The sequence below is a fragment of the Mus musculus genome, chromosome 9, assembly GCF_000001635.26.
Source record: "Mus musculus strain C57BL/6J chromosome 9, GRCm38.p6 C57BL/6J".
NCBI classification, from domain to species: Eukaryota; Metazoa; Chordata; class Mammalia; order Rodentia; family Muridae; genus Mus; species Mus musculus.
The window spans coordinates 100540273-100557495 of record NC_000075.6 but is presented as its reverse complement, the minus strand read 5'-3'; the positions used below and the strand labels follow the sequence as shown (position 1 = coordinate 100557495).

At 42.7% G+C, this 17223-nt stretch overlaps 3 protein-coding genes across 5 annotated transcripts in view; 2 read left to right on the top strand and 1 right to left on the bottom strand.

Moving 5' to 3' along the window:
* The window catches only part of Slc35g2 (solute carrier family 35, member G2), a 21961-nt gene extending 13590 nt beyond the window's left edge, over window positions 1–8371 (top strand). Inside the window, exon 2 of one of the 2 annotated variants that reach the window (XM_030244387.1) lies at window positions 3862–8371. In XM_030244387.1, the coding sequence (XP_030100247.1) occupies window positions 3880–5118 (1239 nt within the window). In that variant the 5' untranslated portion in view covers window positions 3862–3879 and the 3' untranslated portion in view covers window positions 5119–8371. The remainder of the gene's footprint in view (window positions 1–3861) is intronic. The other variant, NM_001101483.1, reaches the window with a different exon arrangement.
* Gm46139 (predicted gene, 46139) lies at window positions 6266–17223 on the bottom strand. Its single transcript, XM_017313741.1, has 2 exons — window positions 17218–17223; window positions 6266–12039 (listed from the first exon to the last, which is right to left on the bottom strand). Exons 1-2 carry the CDS (start codon window positions 17221–17223, stop codon window positions 11392–11394), a joined length of 654 nt encoding a protein of 217 aa, XP_017169230.1. The 3' UTR covers window positions 6266–11391.
* Nck1 (non-catalytic region of tyrosine kinase adaptor protein 1) overlaps window positions 11362–17223 on the top strand; it is a 51833-nt gene continuing 45971 nt past the window's right edge. Inside the window, exon 1 of one of the 2 annotated variants that reach the window (NM_010878.3) lies at window positions 11362–11501. The gene's annotated coding sequence lies outside the window, so the exon portion shown is untranslated. Of the gene's footprint in view, window positions 11502–11654; window positions 11950–17223 lie in introns of those variants that run through there. The other variant, XM_006510840.3, reaches the window with a different exon arrangement.

The window sequence follows — 17223 nt, the reverse complement described above, 5'->3', positions numbered from 1 at the left end:
TGAGGTCCTTTGGAAGTACCTGAGAAAACCTTGCTTTTGCATGCCTGCAACCTAAGGATATGTAACAAAGAAAGACACTTACAGAAACAATTCCAAGTATAGGAATGTGAAATTCAGGACCACCTAGGGACTGTCCATAAGGAACTGGCTTATGGTACTGTAGAGCAAGTGTGAAGTCTATAGAGAGGTAGTCAGGGAGGAGAGATTAAAAGCAAGTTGGAAACTCATAAACACAGACTATAAAGTTTTGTTGTCTAAGAACAGTAAAGAAAAGTAGTGTCCGTGGGCAGGTTGGAACTTTGAGGGCATCAAATATTTGGATCTCTGACATCATAAAACGACTAAGCACTCCTTAGACACTCAACTTACTAGGTTAGCCCTACTCATGTAGTCATGTAATCTTTTAATTAAGTTAAATTCAACTGATCATGAACTTTGTTTTTCTCTTCCTTTCTTTTCTCTCTCTTCCTTCCTTTCCTTTCTTCCTTCCTTCCTTCCTTCCTTCCTTCCTTCCTTCCTTCCTTCCTTCCTTCCTTTCTTTCTTTTTCTCTTTTTTTGAGGCAAAGTCTCATGTAGCTTGGGGTGGCCTTGAACACCCTGTGTATCGTATCTGAGGCTGGCCCTGAACTCCTTATGTTTCTGCCTCCATTGCCCCAGTGCTGGGATTACACCTCAGTTAGGGGTTTTTAATCACATCTACAAAGTCCATTCGTGACAGCATTTAGATTTGTGTTTGACTAAATAGGTAAGGCCTGTAGTGCAGCTTGGCCTAGGTTAGATAGCAATAGGCCATTACACAAGAGTCCGTGTATGGCATGTGTCCCTCTCATGTTCTTTCCTTTTTTATTCATTTTTTAATTTTTTTTTTTTTGCCACTAGAGAAGCTACAGCCCAATAGATGGGGACTAAAGCAATTAAGATAAGCCCTTCTGGGGCTGGAGAGATGACTCTGCAGTTATGAGCACTGGCTGCTCTTTCACAGGACCCAGGTTCAATTCCTAGTACCCACTTGGCAGGTCACAAGTGTCTGTAACTCCAGTTCCAGGGCTTCTGACATCCACAGAGACATAAATGCTGGCAAAAAGGAGTGAATATAAAATAAAAATAAATTATATATAAAAAGATTAACCTTTCTTTACAATTTTAAATATTTATTATATATGTGTGGGTATTGGCATACTTGTGCCATGGCATGTGTGTGGAAGTCAGAGGAGAATTTGCAAGAGTCAGTTCTTTCTACCATATGAGTTCCAGGGATTGGACATTGGCCTTTCTTTGGAGTGCATCCTTGACTACGGAGCCATCCTGATAGCCCGGTAAACTCTTCTTATGGTCTCCAAAAGGAGAAAATAGGAGGAATAAATAGCAAGCTACACATGCTCTCTAACTATGACCTAGGGCTGTAGATGTGGCCTGTAGCAGGAAGGGGAAAACTCTGAATGGATACGAGGTAACATTTTAACAATAGCAAGCAAATGTGAAGTTATGGAATGTAAAATTTCATTAAGGTAATCACTGGTCATCAAGGAGGAGAATTGACATAGTTAAATTGGGTACAGTAACTAGGAACATAAAACCCTAGAGCTGAGCCAAGCAGGAAGCACGTGATTACATTATACAAATTAGATTAGAAGTGCCGTAATTATTTAGATAAAGGGATGTCTGGAGAAGGCAGAGGCTTGTTCTTCAAGACAGAATTTGAATTAGGCCCTAACAGATGATCAGAATTTAGAAAGTTGGAGCCGAGGAGGAACTGGTGGAATAAAAATTTGGGAAATGATTTTTACACATGTGGTACGAGGTTGGGGGTGGGGGAGGGCACACTCCACACAGATTCCTGCAGCAAAGCGTAGATGCCAAGGGGTAAGGACAGACCAGGGCCACATGGAGCAAGGTACCAAGTGCCTGCCAGAGAGGTTGGATTTAACTTTCCTTCCTTGTTTTTGAGACAGCATCTCATGTGGCCATGGCAAGCTTCAACTCCACTCACTATGTAGCTGAGGGTGGCCTTAACTTCCTGGTCTCCCTGTCCCCTAAGTGCTGGATACAGGGGTACACTGTGAAAGTGTAGGAATGAGGTCTGTAGAGAGCTCTAGGTTCTTGAGTGGAGGAAAGTTTTGTTCTGAATCTTTCAAAGACAGGTTAATGTGACAACAGGATGACACAGATGGGATTTGGGGGCGGGCTGGGACTCAAGCAGGGCGGACAGGAGGCCAGGGTAACGTTCTAGTCTGGAACCCACACTAGCTTCATCTAGACTAATGCCACAAACATGGAATTAGAGAAAAGAGAAAACCCTTGAGAAATATTTCAAAGACAAAAGCAGTATGAGGGACAGCAAGTTTAGAGCGTGATGACAGCAAAGAGATTTCAGAGTTATCTCCTGGTTGGTAGCTTGGGAATCTGGAAGGACCGTGAGGTCACCAACTGAAGTGAGGGAGCAGGGAAGAAAATTCCTTCTTGCGGATTGTTCCAGAGTTTGAGGATACTGAAGCTAAAGCCATGACTTTAAAATGAAAATGGCTGGGAATGGGAAGCAAAGGATCCTGGGATTTCTTGAGACAGGTATGCTGGAGGGACTGCAAGGAAGGGGTAAGTTAGGGACCTGGAGGCTCTGAGGCCTGGGTGGTATTTCCCGCGGCTTCTTCCAGCTGAAGAGACCTTCAGAAGAAAGGGAGGAAGCAGAACAGCCGGGTACCCAGACGGTATCAAAACAACCAAACAGAACTGGGCTTGACTGGGGTCCTGGTGTAAGATCCTGGAATTAGTGAGCTTGGGCAAGGTTTTGGGAATCATGAGGGAAAAAAATTTTCCTCTTTTCTCCGTTGTCTCTTCCCTTTTAGGGTGAGAATGCCAGTGGGTTCCACATGTCTGGTAAGGTATACTGCCAGACTGTCTTTTAGGGTAGAAGAAAAAAGTCACTGAGAAGGAAAAAGAATTGTTCAAAGAAAGGCAGACTGAGTGAGAAAGAATAGCATTGTAAACCCAGTGTACCCTAAGTGAAAATAGGCAAATTTACTTACTGCTAATATTTGAGAGTTTACTATACATAGTGCTGTAGCAAATTATTTATGATCAGTATTTCTTTAATCCTTATTTTGGAGGAAGATTAATATTTTTCCTAATCAACAGTCTATCACAATACCAAGTGCTGGGATTATAGGTATGTGCCACTAGACCTGGCTTAGATTTTATTATTATGTAAAATATTTTGGGGGGGACTGATGAGATGGCTCAGTGGTTAGCATTTCCTGCTCTTTCGGAGGACCCAGGTTTGTGAGGATATCTGCGTGCTCTCTCTCTTTCTCTCTCTCTCTCTCTCTCTCTCTCACACACACACATACCACATACACAATTAAAAAAACCTTTAAAATACTTCATGTTTATGTACTTGCAATTTAGAACATAATCAAATAAACAGGCCAGGTGTGACTGCAGTTGCTTTTTATTTATTTTTGTTTTTCTTTTGAGATGGGTTATATGGTATGTGCCTCTAGTCCTTGCAGTTGGGAGGTGGAGGCAGAAGGACCAGGAATTCAAGGATATTGTGGGCTACATGAGACCCTATTTCAAAAAACCCAGTTAACCAACCAAGCAAGCGAAAGAGCTAACTGGGGTAAAACAGACAGAATGAAACTTTGGGACAGGTTTACAACAGACGTGATAAGGGGTGGAAAATTCATTTGCTCTTCATGTATATGATCATGAACATGCCATATCATCTTTTCCTATTATATTTTCTAGACTCTTGTTATAATCTCTACCATTCATCACTGAATTAGTGTATACTGGTAAAACAGCAATGCAGTTTTCAACGGAATGAACGTTTCTTTTTCTTTTCTTCTTCTTTTCTTTAAATAGGATTTGTTATCTGAAGAAATGGATACTTCTCCATCCAAAAAATATCCAATTAAAAAACGGGTGAAAATCCATCCCAACACAGTCATGGTGAAATATACCTCTCATTATCCCCAACCTGGGGATGATGGGTATGAAGAAATCAACGAAGACTATGGTAGGTTTATGGAAGAAAACCCAAAGAAAAGTCTGCTGAGTGAAATGAGAAGAAAAGGAAGAACTCTGTTTGGAACCATGGACACTCAGCCTTCGTCGTCAGAAGACCCAAGAGCCAGTGGCATGGGACAGTTCCAGAGCTTTGCAGAAAAAAACATTTTTCAGTCCCGAAAAATGTGGCTAGTGCTGTTTGGGTCTGCTTTGGCGCACGGCTGTGTGGCTCTCATCACGAGGCTCATTTCCGACCGTTCTAAAGTTCCATCCTTAGAACTGATTTTTATCCGGTCTGTCTTACAGGTCTTGTCCGTGATAGTTGTGTGTTATTACCAGGAAGCGCCCTTTGGGCCCAGCGGATACAGATTACGACTTTTCTTTTATGGAGTATGCAATGTGATTTCCATCACCTGTGCTTATACCTCCTTTTCAATAGTTCCTCCGAGCAATGGGACCACGATGTGGAGAGCCACCACCACCGTTTTCAGTGCCATTTTAGCCTTTCTACTTGTAGATGAGAAAATGGCGTATGTTGACATGGCTACAGTGGTTTGCAGCATCTTAGGTGTTTGTCTTGTCATGATCCCCAACATTGCCGATGAGGACAATTCTCTGTTAAACGCCTGGAAGGAAGCCTTCGGGTATACAATGACTGTGATGGCCGGGTTGACCACGGCGCTTTCTATGATAGTATACAGATCCATCAGGGAGAAGATCAGCATGTGGACCGCACTGTTTACCTTCGGTTGGACTGGAACAATCTGGGGATTATCTACTATGTTTGTCCTTCAAGAGCCCATCATTCCTTTAGACGGAGCAACATGGAGCTATCTCATTGCTATATGCCTCTGTTCTACTGCAGCGTTCTTAGGTGTTTATTACGCCTTGGACAAATTCCACCCAGCTTTGGTTAGCACAGTACAACATTTGGAGATTGTGGTAGCTATGGTCTTACAGCTTCTAGTGTTACACATATTTCCTAGTGTTTATGATGTTTTTGGAGGGGTGATCATTATGATTAGTGTATTTGTTCTTGCTGGCTATAAACTTTACTGGAGGAATGTAAGGAGGGAAGATTATCAGGAAATACTGGACTCTCCCATTAAATGAATACCTGGCTATTATTATCATCTTGTTAATGTCTAGTCATTAACATGCACACTGCCATTTTAATATTTACCTGTAGATGTCTTTTGTGTTATATTATTGATAGAGTGCTATATAGTATAAATAATTATGCAGATGCAGAAAAATATACCAGTCTAATATATTAAAGAATAAATATTAAATAGATGAAATATGTCATGATCTTTGTGTCTTTACAATAATTAATAAAAGGTAATTGTGGTAAAGAGTATTTTTCCCCATCACTAAAGACACAAGACTCAGAGCTCAGATGGAATTTCTGTGGTCATAAACTTCTAAAACTTGAAAAATGTTTTTGTTTTCTTTTTGAGACCAGGTTTCTTTATGTAGTCCTGGCTGTCCTGGAGCTATGTAGAACAAGACTGGTTTCCAACACACAGAGATCGGCCTGCCTCTGTCTCCCAAGTGTTGGCATTAAAGGTGTGTGCCCCTATGACTGGCAAAAGTGTTTATTCTTAATATTCTACAACTGTGCAACAAACATCCTTCAATATTCAAAAATATTCATTCATGAAAATCATACTAAAGGATAAAATGTTGAACACTTAGCTAAAATCCAATTTTCCACTAAAAATCTAAGCTGTCCTAAAAGGTATGAGAAGGGAGCAAAGAAAAGTTGGATTTCAGTAACAGGGAGTCTAGGCTCGAGAATGGGAGACCTGTCTTCCCGCAGTAGGCTTCAGCACTGAATAGAGAATGAGTGGAGGGTACAATTGTTTCTCACCAGCTGTCTATAATCGATAATCCTGATTGTGATAATCCTGATGATGTGAGAGCTAATACTTGGACAAGTCTCTTTATCTTTTTTTTATGCAAATCTTTTTCATTGCTGTTCCTGTTTATAATTCTAAGGTAAGTTTTTAAGTAAATCAGACATACTACTTAAAAAAAAAACGCCTAAAAAAATAGACACGTGTCTATTGACTGATGAACTCAAAGCAGCTGCGGTTACAGAGCAGGGTCTGCGCAGGGCGCAGCTCGGCAAGGCGCAGGGTCGGCGTAGGGCGCAGCTCGGCAAGGCGCAGGGTCGGCGCAGAGCGCAGCTCGGCATGATCCAGCACAGAGAGGAAAGGGTGCTGGTTGAGGATGCTCCTACTGGTGTGTTTCTGTGTTCCAGGTTCCCCTCCCTCCACTGTGGACAGCAGTAATTGGACTTAATGGGTTACTTTTCTAAAAAAGTCATTTCTAGGACAGGCAGGGCTAACAGAGACAGAGAAACCCTGTCACAAACAAAACTAAAACAAAAATCAAAACCAAAAAAGTCATTATGTTGGGAGTAGGGTATGTTGAGGGGCACATGGGGAGTTAGAGGAGGGAAATGGGGACAGATATGATAATATTTTATTGTATACATGTATGAAATTCTCAAGAATAAAGAAAAATTATAATTAAAAAATTTTAACACTAGCAGTTATCACGATACAGTAGAGAACTGATATGGGATCCTGAGGATGTCTTCAAAGGGACCTCTAGGCTTGTAAAAGCCTACCAGGCAGCATCAATGTGAGTCTAATCTGGGCTGCTCTTCATTCTGCTCACGCTTCTGTTGACGTGACTGATCATTAAGGTACTGCCTTAGCTCCCGTCTATACTTTCGTATGTGATGCTAAGGCTCAGCCCCACATGTTTCACTTTTCTGATGCTACCAGTATCTCTCACAGGGTTCTGCCTACAAAGGACATTACAGAGGGGCTGAGCCCGATGGCATAGGGCTGTAATTCTAGCTACTTGGGAAGCTGTGGCAGGTGGATCACAAAGTTCAGGGTTAGCTTTGGCAACTTACTCAGACTGGTTTTCAAAAAAAAGAAAGTCTACTGGGGATATAGCTCATACTATGTAGCAAGCTGCTTTAGGCTCAACTCCCAGCACTGCAAATTAATGAATAAACGAATAAATAAAAGCAAATAAGTCAACAGGGGGAGATTAGAAGGCAAAAACTGAGCCCCCAGTACTGCAAATAAACAAACACATACACACACACACACACATACTTGACAAAGCAAACAAGTCAATAGATTAGATGGCAGGAGAGGGACTTCCCTCTTTCCACTTGCCTTATCATTTGCTGTTTGACTTGATTTTACCCTTATTTTTGGGATTACTTTTGGCATTATTCTACTTGCACATCATTCCCTGAGCAGTAGAAGAGCCAACCTGAGAGCTTCCTCCTGGAGGTCTGAGCTATATCCCAGCTGGGTCATGCCTTACTGCTCAAGTGCTTTAGTCCAGACTTGATCTCCCTTTTCACTAGCCCTAGGGGTGGTAGCTGATCCACAAAGCAACTTCCTTTGGGTTACCTCAATGTCATCTCTGGCCCCTCCCTGCATTTTATTTTATTTTATTATTTATTTTGTGATCCTCTGAGACAGGGTCTCACTATATACCCATGCTGGCTTTGAACCTGGGGTGATCCTCCCAATAATGGGGTGACAGGCATGAGCCACCAAACCTGGCGTCAGTTTTTTCAGTCCATTAACACATAATCCTAAATTTCCTCCATTGTGGTAAAATGTGATTTCTGTTTTTCTGAATAAAATGTTTCTAAATTATCTCCAAACAAATCCAAATCCATTAGCAAGGTAGCCAGCGTTGGGAAGTGTTGATACTTAAGATTTTCAGGGATTACTAGACATTAGATATCAACAGACATTATGCAAACTGAGCCAGACATAGAGCTATAAGCCTGTAATCTCAGTGTCTTAGAAAGCTGAGGCAGGATGCTCCTAAATTTGAGGCCAGCTTGGGAGATTCAGTAAGACCCTGGGCAGCATATGTCCACATATGTAATCTTGGGTGTAACCTGCTAAGGGTGAGCATAGACATCGTTGGGAACAAGCTAGAGAAACTCATTCTAAGGATTTCATTTTCAGACTCCATTTCATTTTCAGACTCCATTCGACTATACAGAGAAACTAAATTCCAGGTCCCAGGTCCCAGGGGAGCTGGGGATTCCCAGTAGCTGAACAGCTTCTGTCGTAAGGAAACAGTTGCCTGAGTCCAGACATCTCAAGGACAACTTCTCCATCTTGTCGGCAGCGTCAAACAAGTTCCTGTTCCCAGGCCCAGGGACCAACTCCAGTCCTGATGGATGGACACTCCCTTGTTCAATCCTTATGTCAAAGTATGATTGGACAACGGTATGGCCTACCCTGCTCCCCCTTGCTCTATGGCTTAATGTGAATGAAATTTCTTTAATATAAATGTGGCTGTGAATTAATCTGGTGACTGTATTTATTTATGTTATGCTAGTCCCCAGTAACTTCACAGAGAAATCAAGATTTATTTAAAACTACGCCTCATTACCCATAGTTAAGTGATCTATCCTAAACTTCTGCGCTAATGTGGCTACCTCCCAGCCCCATCCCGTGATAATGACCCAGCTCTTCAGACCCCTTCTTCATGGCTCCACTTCCTCCATCCTGCTGCTGATCTGAATCTCCCTCTCTCCCTCTCTCCTTCCTCTGGCTGGTGGGTGCGACTGTCTTTTCTACCCAGCCACTGGGTGATCAGCATTTATTGACAAGGCACAGAATAAGAACTGTTTTACACACAAACCTGAGACAGGAGATTCTTGGTATAAGCATTACAATGCTGTGTCTGGACTGAAACAAGGTATGAGGGCAGAGAAATCAGCATTTGATTAACACAGTGTATAAAAACATTATGCCTACAGTTTTATCCTTTTTAAAAAATTTTTATGCTGTACAATGTCCTTTCAGGGTCATAGTTCAGCTCCTGTCACTGTGGTCTTTAGAAGACGAGTTGGGTTCCTAGCACCCACTCGCAACTAACAACTGTCTGGTATTTCAGTTCCAGAATTTGGTGCCCTCTTCTGGTCTCTGAGGGAACTGCATGTAAGCAAAACCCATCACACATAAAAGAAAGTTGGTTTTTTTTTTTTTTTGAATTGCTACTTGCTTCTCAGTAGAAACAAGAGCTAGAAAACATCAGAATGATCTACTGAAAAAGTACTGAAAAACAACTCTTTAGTGAAACAACTCTTTCTCATTTCTTGTAGGATAAACTCTAAGGACCTCAGCTTTCCTAACACATTGCTTCAAATCTAGCCACTGTCTGCTCCATCAACATTACTATAATTGCTTAATGTCTTTAGACTTGGTAACTCCCTCCCAAGCCCTTCTTTTTGCTCAAATAGTCTTACTACACATTTCCCTCTCATTGTGGCTTAATGCCCATCTGTCCCTACATACAACTGTTGATATGGTTAGCACAGAAATAATACAGGTTGGTTTAAATCTCAATATCTGACACTGGTGTGGACTCAAGATCTGCAGTGCCTATTTTAGCACCTTCCATACAAGGTAGACTCTTTCCTATAACAGCATAACTATACTAAATCCAGAAGTTAAGTTTATTTAGTAGGGCCCACTAATGTTTACACTTCAATATCAAGTCTGTGATAACTTCTTGATAGCAGATAGGTAGGATTTTCTTCCTCCTAAACATTACTGTATGATAGGGACACTAAACTAGGTCATTCTAACTATATAAGCTGTCAATAGCTTACTGGGAAAGGTCTTAAGATATGGAGGATTCTTATTTCCTTTATTACCCCAAATATCCTCCTTTGGAGTTAATGGGGGTCAGCTGCCTGTATGTTTTTGCTTTTGAGATAGCATCTCTCTATGTAGCCTTGACTGTCCTAGGATTTGCTACATAAACCAGGGTGGCCTTGAACTTGCAGAACTTGAACCTGTCTCTGCATATATATATATATATATATATATTTGTCTTTTTGTTTTTTGAGACAGGGTTTCTCTGGGTAGCCCTGGCTGTCCTGGAACTCACACTCAATCTGTAGACCAGGCTGGCCTCGATCCACCTGCTTCTGCATGCATCACCCCCTTCTCTTCGGTATGTATGTTTTTAAATATATAATTTGCATTACTTACTTTTGATACTAACAATAGGCAGAGTATCCTTTCCCCAGTTTTATGTTCTACTTTTCTCAACTAAACTCAGGATTAAAAGGGGCTACAGGTAACTTGTATTTTACCTAGGGCAGGCCACCCATGTATTTATTAACATGCAATTAAGTTAAAAGCAGAAAACAACTTTTTAGGATTTACAGGTAGGGCTTGTAGTATAGCTAAAGGAAGGGGCTGAGATTCAGTGATTAAGAGCGCTGGTCTTCCAAGGGGCCTGAGTTTGATTCCCAGCACCCACAGGGTGGTTCAAAACCATCTGTAACTCCAGTTCCAGAAGATCCTATACCCTCATTTGACCTCCATGGGCAGCAAAATTATACACAAGTATAACACAAGTACACCAAACACTCGAACACACAAAGAATAAAAATGAATTTTTAAAAGATGAAAGGAAGCTGTATTAATTCCTCGATTGTTGAGGATGATGTGCTAGGCACGAGGTGGGCGTGGGTGAAACAGTTCTTTTAATAGACTTTGCAATCTAGGTATATGGGTGCAGCTACGCTGGAGGCAAAAACTCGTGTTTCCATAAAATTACCTAACCTAGAATGTTTCTTTTAGGTGCCACACCCACACTAAGCAACAAAGGTGATTGGGAAATAGTGAGGCAGGTTATGAGTCGCTGTAAGGCAAGTTAGGAAGGAGAGCCGATTTATTGATGCCTTCCTTGGCAGGTGGCTGGGACTGTGCCACTGCCATACTCACCCCTAGGGCAGAAGTAACTGTCCTTTTCACAGGACTGGAAGCCGGGAATGAAGGCTACCCACGCGCCAGGGCACTCGGAAGTTGCTCGCAAAGCTTATTTTGGTTGTGGTTTTCATTAACAAACATCTTACATTTTTCCCCCGAGGCTTCATTTTCTTTGTCGCTCCCTGTCCCTAAGATCTGCAGCTGGTCGGCCCTTTCAGATGCAGGCACCAGAGTAGTCTGGGTTGAACTCGGGACCGCTGTTCGACATTAATGAGCGATTTAAAATGAATGACAGGTTTTAGTAGCAGTGGGAGAGGCGGAAAGTAAGCAGCCACCGAGGAGGCTAGGGGAGAACAGGGCGGTGGGGCCCGGCGCTCCTCACCTTCTGTCCAAAGGCCGCGCAGTCTCAGCTCAGGGACCACTCAGGGCCCGCGCTTGATTGACAAGCCCGCTCGCCCAATCCCGGAGCGGCGCATTCCGCTGAAGCGTCAGGGGCGGGCGCAGGAGGCGATGGAGCCTATTAGATTGGGCGTGGAGCGGGTTTCCTGCCCGCAACGGTCCGCCCACCGGTTGCGCGCGCCCCGCCCCTCTCCGAGAGCTACGCGGCGGCGCAGCACAGGCCTCGTGCGGTAACGGCATCCGGGCAGCCGCGGTGGCGTCCCGGTGCGGTCCTCAGGTGACTGGAGCCGAGGGCTCGGCGGAGGGAAGGTGAGACGGCCTCGCTCGCGTGCGGACACACGCACAGTCCTTTCGGTCTCCCGGTCGGTCCGCTCTGCCTGCTAGTCTCTAGTCGCTTCCTCTTTCCCCGGCGAAGTTGGCCCGGGGGCGCCGTCTGCTGGCGGCGGAGCGGAGCGGAGGGGGCGGGGAGGCCGCTCGGCGGAGCTCGGGTGTCCGCGGTGCAGCCCGGTGACCCCGCGGCCTCTGGCCTGAGCTGCGAGCGCCGGTCGGGGAGGCGGGCAGGCAAGTGTGCGGCGCGCTGCCTCGGCGGTTCTCCGCAGAAAGCCCTGTCGGCGGTCTGTGTCGGTGTCCGAGGCCGGGACGGTAGGCTGGCAGGAAGGGCGCTCTCACCTCCAGCCGCCAGCCTGAGGAAGCCGAGAGGGGGGACATCCTCGGGGCGCGCCCTCCCCTCCCCCTCCCGTTCCGGAGCAGGAGAGATGTGGGTGTCCGGGGGCTGTTGAGGTGGGGTTGGTCCAGGAAAAGCAGTCCTCTGGGTTGGTTTCGTACTGTTGTCGTACGGGTTTCCGTGCTAGGTCGGTTCAGTGTTAACAGCTGGGTTGGAAGGAAGCTGGTTTTTTGTTCAGGGTTGAGGACCGTAACATGACCGGTTAACGTCGAGCCGAGCTGAAGTCACCCGAAGAAAAATACTGCCCTTAGTTAGGAAAGAATTCACAGGAGTTAGGAAAGAACGAGATGAAGAAAACTTCCTGACCCCATCTTGGGTGGGGAGCAGTGAGAATCCAGGGTTCGGCCAAAAAAACGGGTCAAGTTTTGCAAGAAGCGTTCCATTTTCAAAAGCTTTGGTAGCTTGATGATGATCAATCAGCCTTAACGGTTTCTTAAGCACCTGGAAATCAATTGTGTGCTTTCAGCCTTTAGCGACGTCACAACATGAACAGAGAAATAGTCCAAGGAGAAAGTTTTGATTGATCATTTTCAGTCTTGTTTTTAAATAGATATTCTCTTCACATCGTGATAGTTAAGTCAAAGCGTATGCGTTGGTTGATTAGTACTTTTTTTTCATCGTGGCCACATGTGGTGCTTTCTCTGGGAAAACTTCTGTAGGAATTGGCTAGAGTAACTAAAGCGTACATTGTGTTGATGTCTCCGCTGTATGTATGAGCATTATGTTTGAAAAGATTTGCCTCCCCAGCAAGCATTTTAAATTGTTTAGGTTTCCAAGCCCAACAGATCCGTGTATTAATAAGTCGACACGTTAATGTATTGCCTTATTAAACATTGAGTGATAGTTTATGCTGCTGATTTTCTAATTTGAGAACTTCGTTCTAGAGTTCAAGGCTTGTTGTGATTATTATTGTAAATAAATTCCTTCTCAGGAGAACTTGAAAAAAAATGAATTAACTCTGGCAATGTGGAAGAATGGATGCTTTCAATGCCAGAAAATCAAATGATTATTTCACTGTTAAGTAAAATTGGAGGAAACGTGAACTGAGCATTTAACAAATCCAACAGTTTGACGACAATTTGACAGGCCTGCCTGATTCTCACTTTAACCTATCAAGGAAATAGAACTTCAAAGTCTTCCCTTCACAACTGATGCCCCACGCCTCCAAGCTGTCTTTCATTAGCGATACATTAGTAGCATGCTTTCAGGAACCCAGACATAAACCTTAACATTGTACTGTTTTTTTGTAGTTGTTTTCTTTAAAAAAAAAATCTTACCTTTGTATTCTTATATATTGTTTTTCAGTTTCTGAACTACTCAGTAACTCTAACTGGATTTTCTGCCTGGAGGATCTCAAATGTGTTCTGCCTGTGCTGATCTTAAAATAATACTTTGAACATATTTTTCACTGTTTAGACACTAGTAATATCTTTCCTCTAGATTCCAGTCTTTTAAGGGTTTATTTTTATTTTATGTGTTTTGTAGTGTTTTGTACGACATGTGCTGTGGACTCTGGGGACAGAACAGAGATCCTCTGCAAGAGCTCTTAACCACTGAGCCATCTGTCCTAATACAGAAACATTCTCTGCAAACTACTAACTTTGCAAAGGAAAAGTTCGCTAAGCTTTCCTTCTTCCTTAATTTCCTTCCTCCCTTCCCCGCCCTCTCTTCTCTTTCCCTCTCCTGTCTCTTTTGCCTTCCCTCAGTTTTGGGGTGAGACCAATGGCTTCTCATAAACCTTTGAGGTGTATCATCAGTCTAAAGTTCTATTTTTTAAAAAAGTGATTGGTTATTATATTTTCTACACCCAGAGTCAGGACAGCTTGTGAGGGGTCAGTTCTCTGTCCCCCACAGAGGTCCCATGAAGTGAACTCAGGTTTTTAGGCTTGGCTGTAGGTACCTTTAACTACAGAGGCATCTTGACACCCATCCAGAGTTACATTGTTTTACATATTGTTAAACATTTTTAAAAAGTGTGTGCTTGTATGTATGTTGAGGGCATGATATGTGCACAAGAGGCAGGTGCCTGAAAAGGGAGGCCAGGAGAAAGTGTCAGATACTTACAGGGGGTCACAAGCCTCCTGTTGTAGGGAATCAGCCTTGGATCTTTTGCAAGAACCATACTTGAATTTAACTGGAGACATCTTTCCAGTCCCTAGAAATTTAATTGTGATTTGAGTGAAGGTTGTCAAGATTTTCTGTTACCTATGTTAAACTGAGTCTTTGTTTGTTTGTTTCGCACGCCCTCTTTCTTTTTAAGTTAGCGCACAGAGCGGTGTGTTTTGTGATGACATTTGCTTGTGTAGTTATTGCTGTGCTTTTTTCTTAAACATCCTTTCCCCAGCTGACTTTTTTTTTCCCCTTGCTTTTTAATTTTATATGGATTTGTGTCATGATATCATGGAACGTTGTTGAAACACTGGAATCTAGCCTTTTGTTTTCTAGATTGAGAACGTGAAATCCATGCTAAATATCTACTGACATGTCCACATCTTGATGTTGGGGCAGAGCTGAGACTCAAAGTCATCTTATTCAAGTGTCATGTGTTCTTTATGATACCATATTATTACCTTGTGCAATATGTAATTTTCATTTTGTGTTTTCCCCCTAGAGATCCAACACTTTTATTTTGAGGTGGGCTCTCAAATCGTTGCTCTAAATTGTTGCTCAAATTTTGTTCTAATGTGATCTTCCATCTCCTGATTTCAGCCTCCCAGTAGCTGGGATTCCGGGCATATGACCTTTTAATTTGTATTTTTCAGACTCCATATATTAGAAGTGTTAACAAATTCAATTGTCTGTGTAGTTGAGTCCTGTAGCCCCCTAAGAAGTGTAAGATGGTGCTAGGGATGTAGCTCCGTGATGGACAGAGGGAGTTTGGATCCTCAGCACCTAAGAGGAAAGACAGTGAATGGCTGCCTTTCAGGTTTTACTGTTAGAATTTATTTTCCTTGTCTTATTTGGTAAAAAGAATGACTCTTTGGGGGATTTGAAAGGATATTGCAATGGTTTGGTGGGAGCTTGGAGGGTTTATCATGTATCTAAATGTTATGAGTTAACTAAATGTTCTTTTCTGGGTGTTAAAACAGTAACACTTTCACATTTTGTCTGTCAAGAATCAGTTTTGCAGTCTGCTTGTGTTAAACACATTGTAAAAATCACTTTCCATTTTGTAGAGTTAGAGCTTTTTATTTTTTTAACTCTAAAGTTTGTTAATAAAAGCAGTGTTGGGTTGCCTATAATGAGTTCAGTGGTACAAGACAGCACAGAAAACTGCCAGGTAAAGGTTTTCTGAGTCTTTTTGCCTATCCTCCCTTTTTTTGTGTGTGTTAAAAGGTTTCACTGTATAGCCCTGGTTGAGCTGAAACTTACTAGGTAGACCAGGCTGGCCTCAGATTCACAAAACATCCTCCTGTCTCTGCCTCCCAGGTACTGGGTTTGAAGGTGTACTTTACCAGGCCTCACTGAGTGCTTCCTTTTTTGATCTGAAAAAGATTAGAAGCTTTTTTTTTTTTTTTTTTCCAGATATGTTTTGGTTGGTTAGTATGGCTTGTTTTTTTATTTGTTTAAAATAAACTGCCAAATCCTAGAACTCAGACTGAGGCAGGAGAATTACAGGTTTGAGGTTAGCTTGGACTATGTAGTACAGTCTTATCTTAAAACAAAATTACAAGTTAAAAAGTCTTTTTAGCCTGGTATAGTTATAGTGGTGCATACCTTTATTCCCAGTGCCTGGGAGGCAGAGAAGCAGGGTGATTTCTTGTGAGTTAGAGGCTAGCCTTATCTACAAAGCAAGTTCCAGGACAGCCAGAACAAACAAGAGAAACTCCATCTTGAAAAGCAAAAACAAACAGAAAAATTCTGTTGAAAATGCTGATTCTTATTTATTCCTGAAATTATCTTTAGTGATGTGCAAATTATATATAAATATGGTATGGGTGATGTCAGCGTTTCTTGAGATGATTTGAATAAAGTATATCAGTGAGAATGTGTGGAAAATTTGTTTCAGGCTGGTTTTGAACTTACTCTGTAGTTGAGGGTGGTGTTGAACCTCCTGATCTTCTGCCTCCGCGTCCCTTAAGTGGAGGCCGTCTTTGTGTATGCAGTGCTGGATCTTGAACTCAAGGCTTTGTTCTTGCTAGGAAGGCACTCTACCACCTGAGCTATGTCCCTAGATCAGTTTCTGAATCAATTTCTAAATCATGTTGTTGTGTAGATCAACTCAAATAATAGAATAATTTGGCACAATGTGGCATCTTTAAAGCATTCCAGCTCTATTGCAGAAACATAAACAGGGGATTGGAAACATTTCCTTGGGAGAGGCAGAAATTGTGGAAGCTGCTATGGGCTTTCTTTCTATGTCTTACCAATCTTGCTTTTTATTTTTATATCAACTAATATCTGAATAGTTTTATTCCCCCTGCCTACTTTATGGTTCAGAGCACTGGTTGCTCTTCCAGAGAACCTGGGTTCAGTTCCCAGCACAGACAAGGCCATTCACAACTGTCTGTCCCTCTTTTTCCTGAAGATCTGACCTCCTTGGGCACTCCATTATGTATACTTAACATTTTCTCTATCGATAGACATAGGACATTGATTATATGGGTTGGTATTGTGCAATAAAGGTATGAAGAAGTGTGGTCAACAGACCTGTGGTCCCAGTGCTAGGGAGGCTGAAGGTAAGAAGGGCACAATTTTAGGGCAATTGTGTCCTGTATAATAATTTCAAGGCTAACCTGGACTACACCTTGAGACCAGACCACACACACCAAAACAGCAGCAAAACCCTAGCCAAAACAGATAGATAAGTGTGAGTGCTGATTATTTCTTCAGCATGCTGATTTCAGTTCCTTCAAGTATATTCCTAGAAGTAGGCATGCCGGATCATACCATAGTTCTTGTTTCCCCAGGAACCTCCACACTGTACAGTCCTGTGCATGCCTACTGTGATGATTTAATGACAAAGTCCCCGATTGGCTCAGATAGTTTAGTACTTGAATCCTACTCTGTGCTGCTGTTTGGGGAGGGGTGGTACAGCCTTGCTGGAGGAAGAATGTCACTGGGTGGGCTTTTGCAACACCCATTTCCAGTTTACTGCCTCTGCTTCTTGTTTGCCATTGAATATGTGATTAGTTCTTAGCTTCTGTTCCTGTTGCCATGCCTGTCATTTTACTGCATGTCTTTTTTCCATGATGTATTCTCACCTCTTTGGAACCACAAACCAACAGTCTTAGTAAGTTACCTGGATCACAGCAATAGAAAAGTAACTAATACATTGCCAACACTAATTTCTCAGCTCACCCTCAT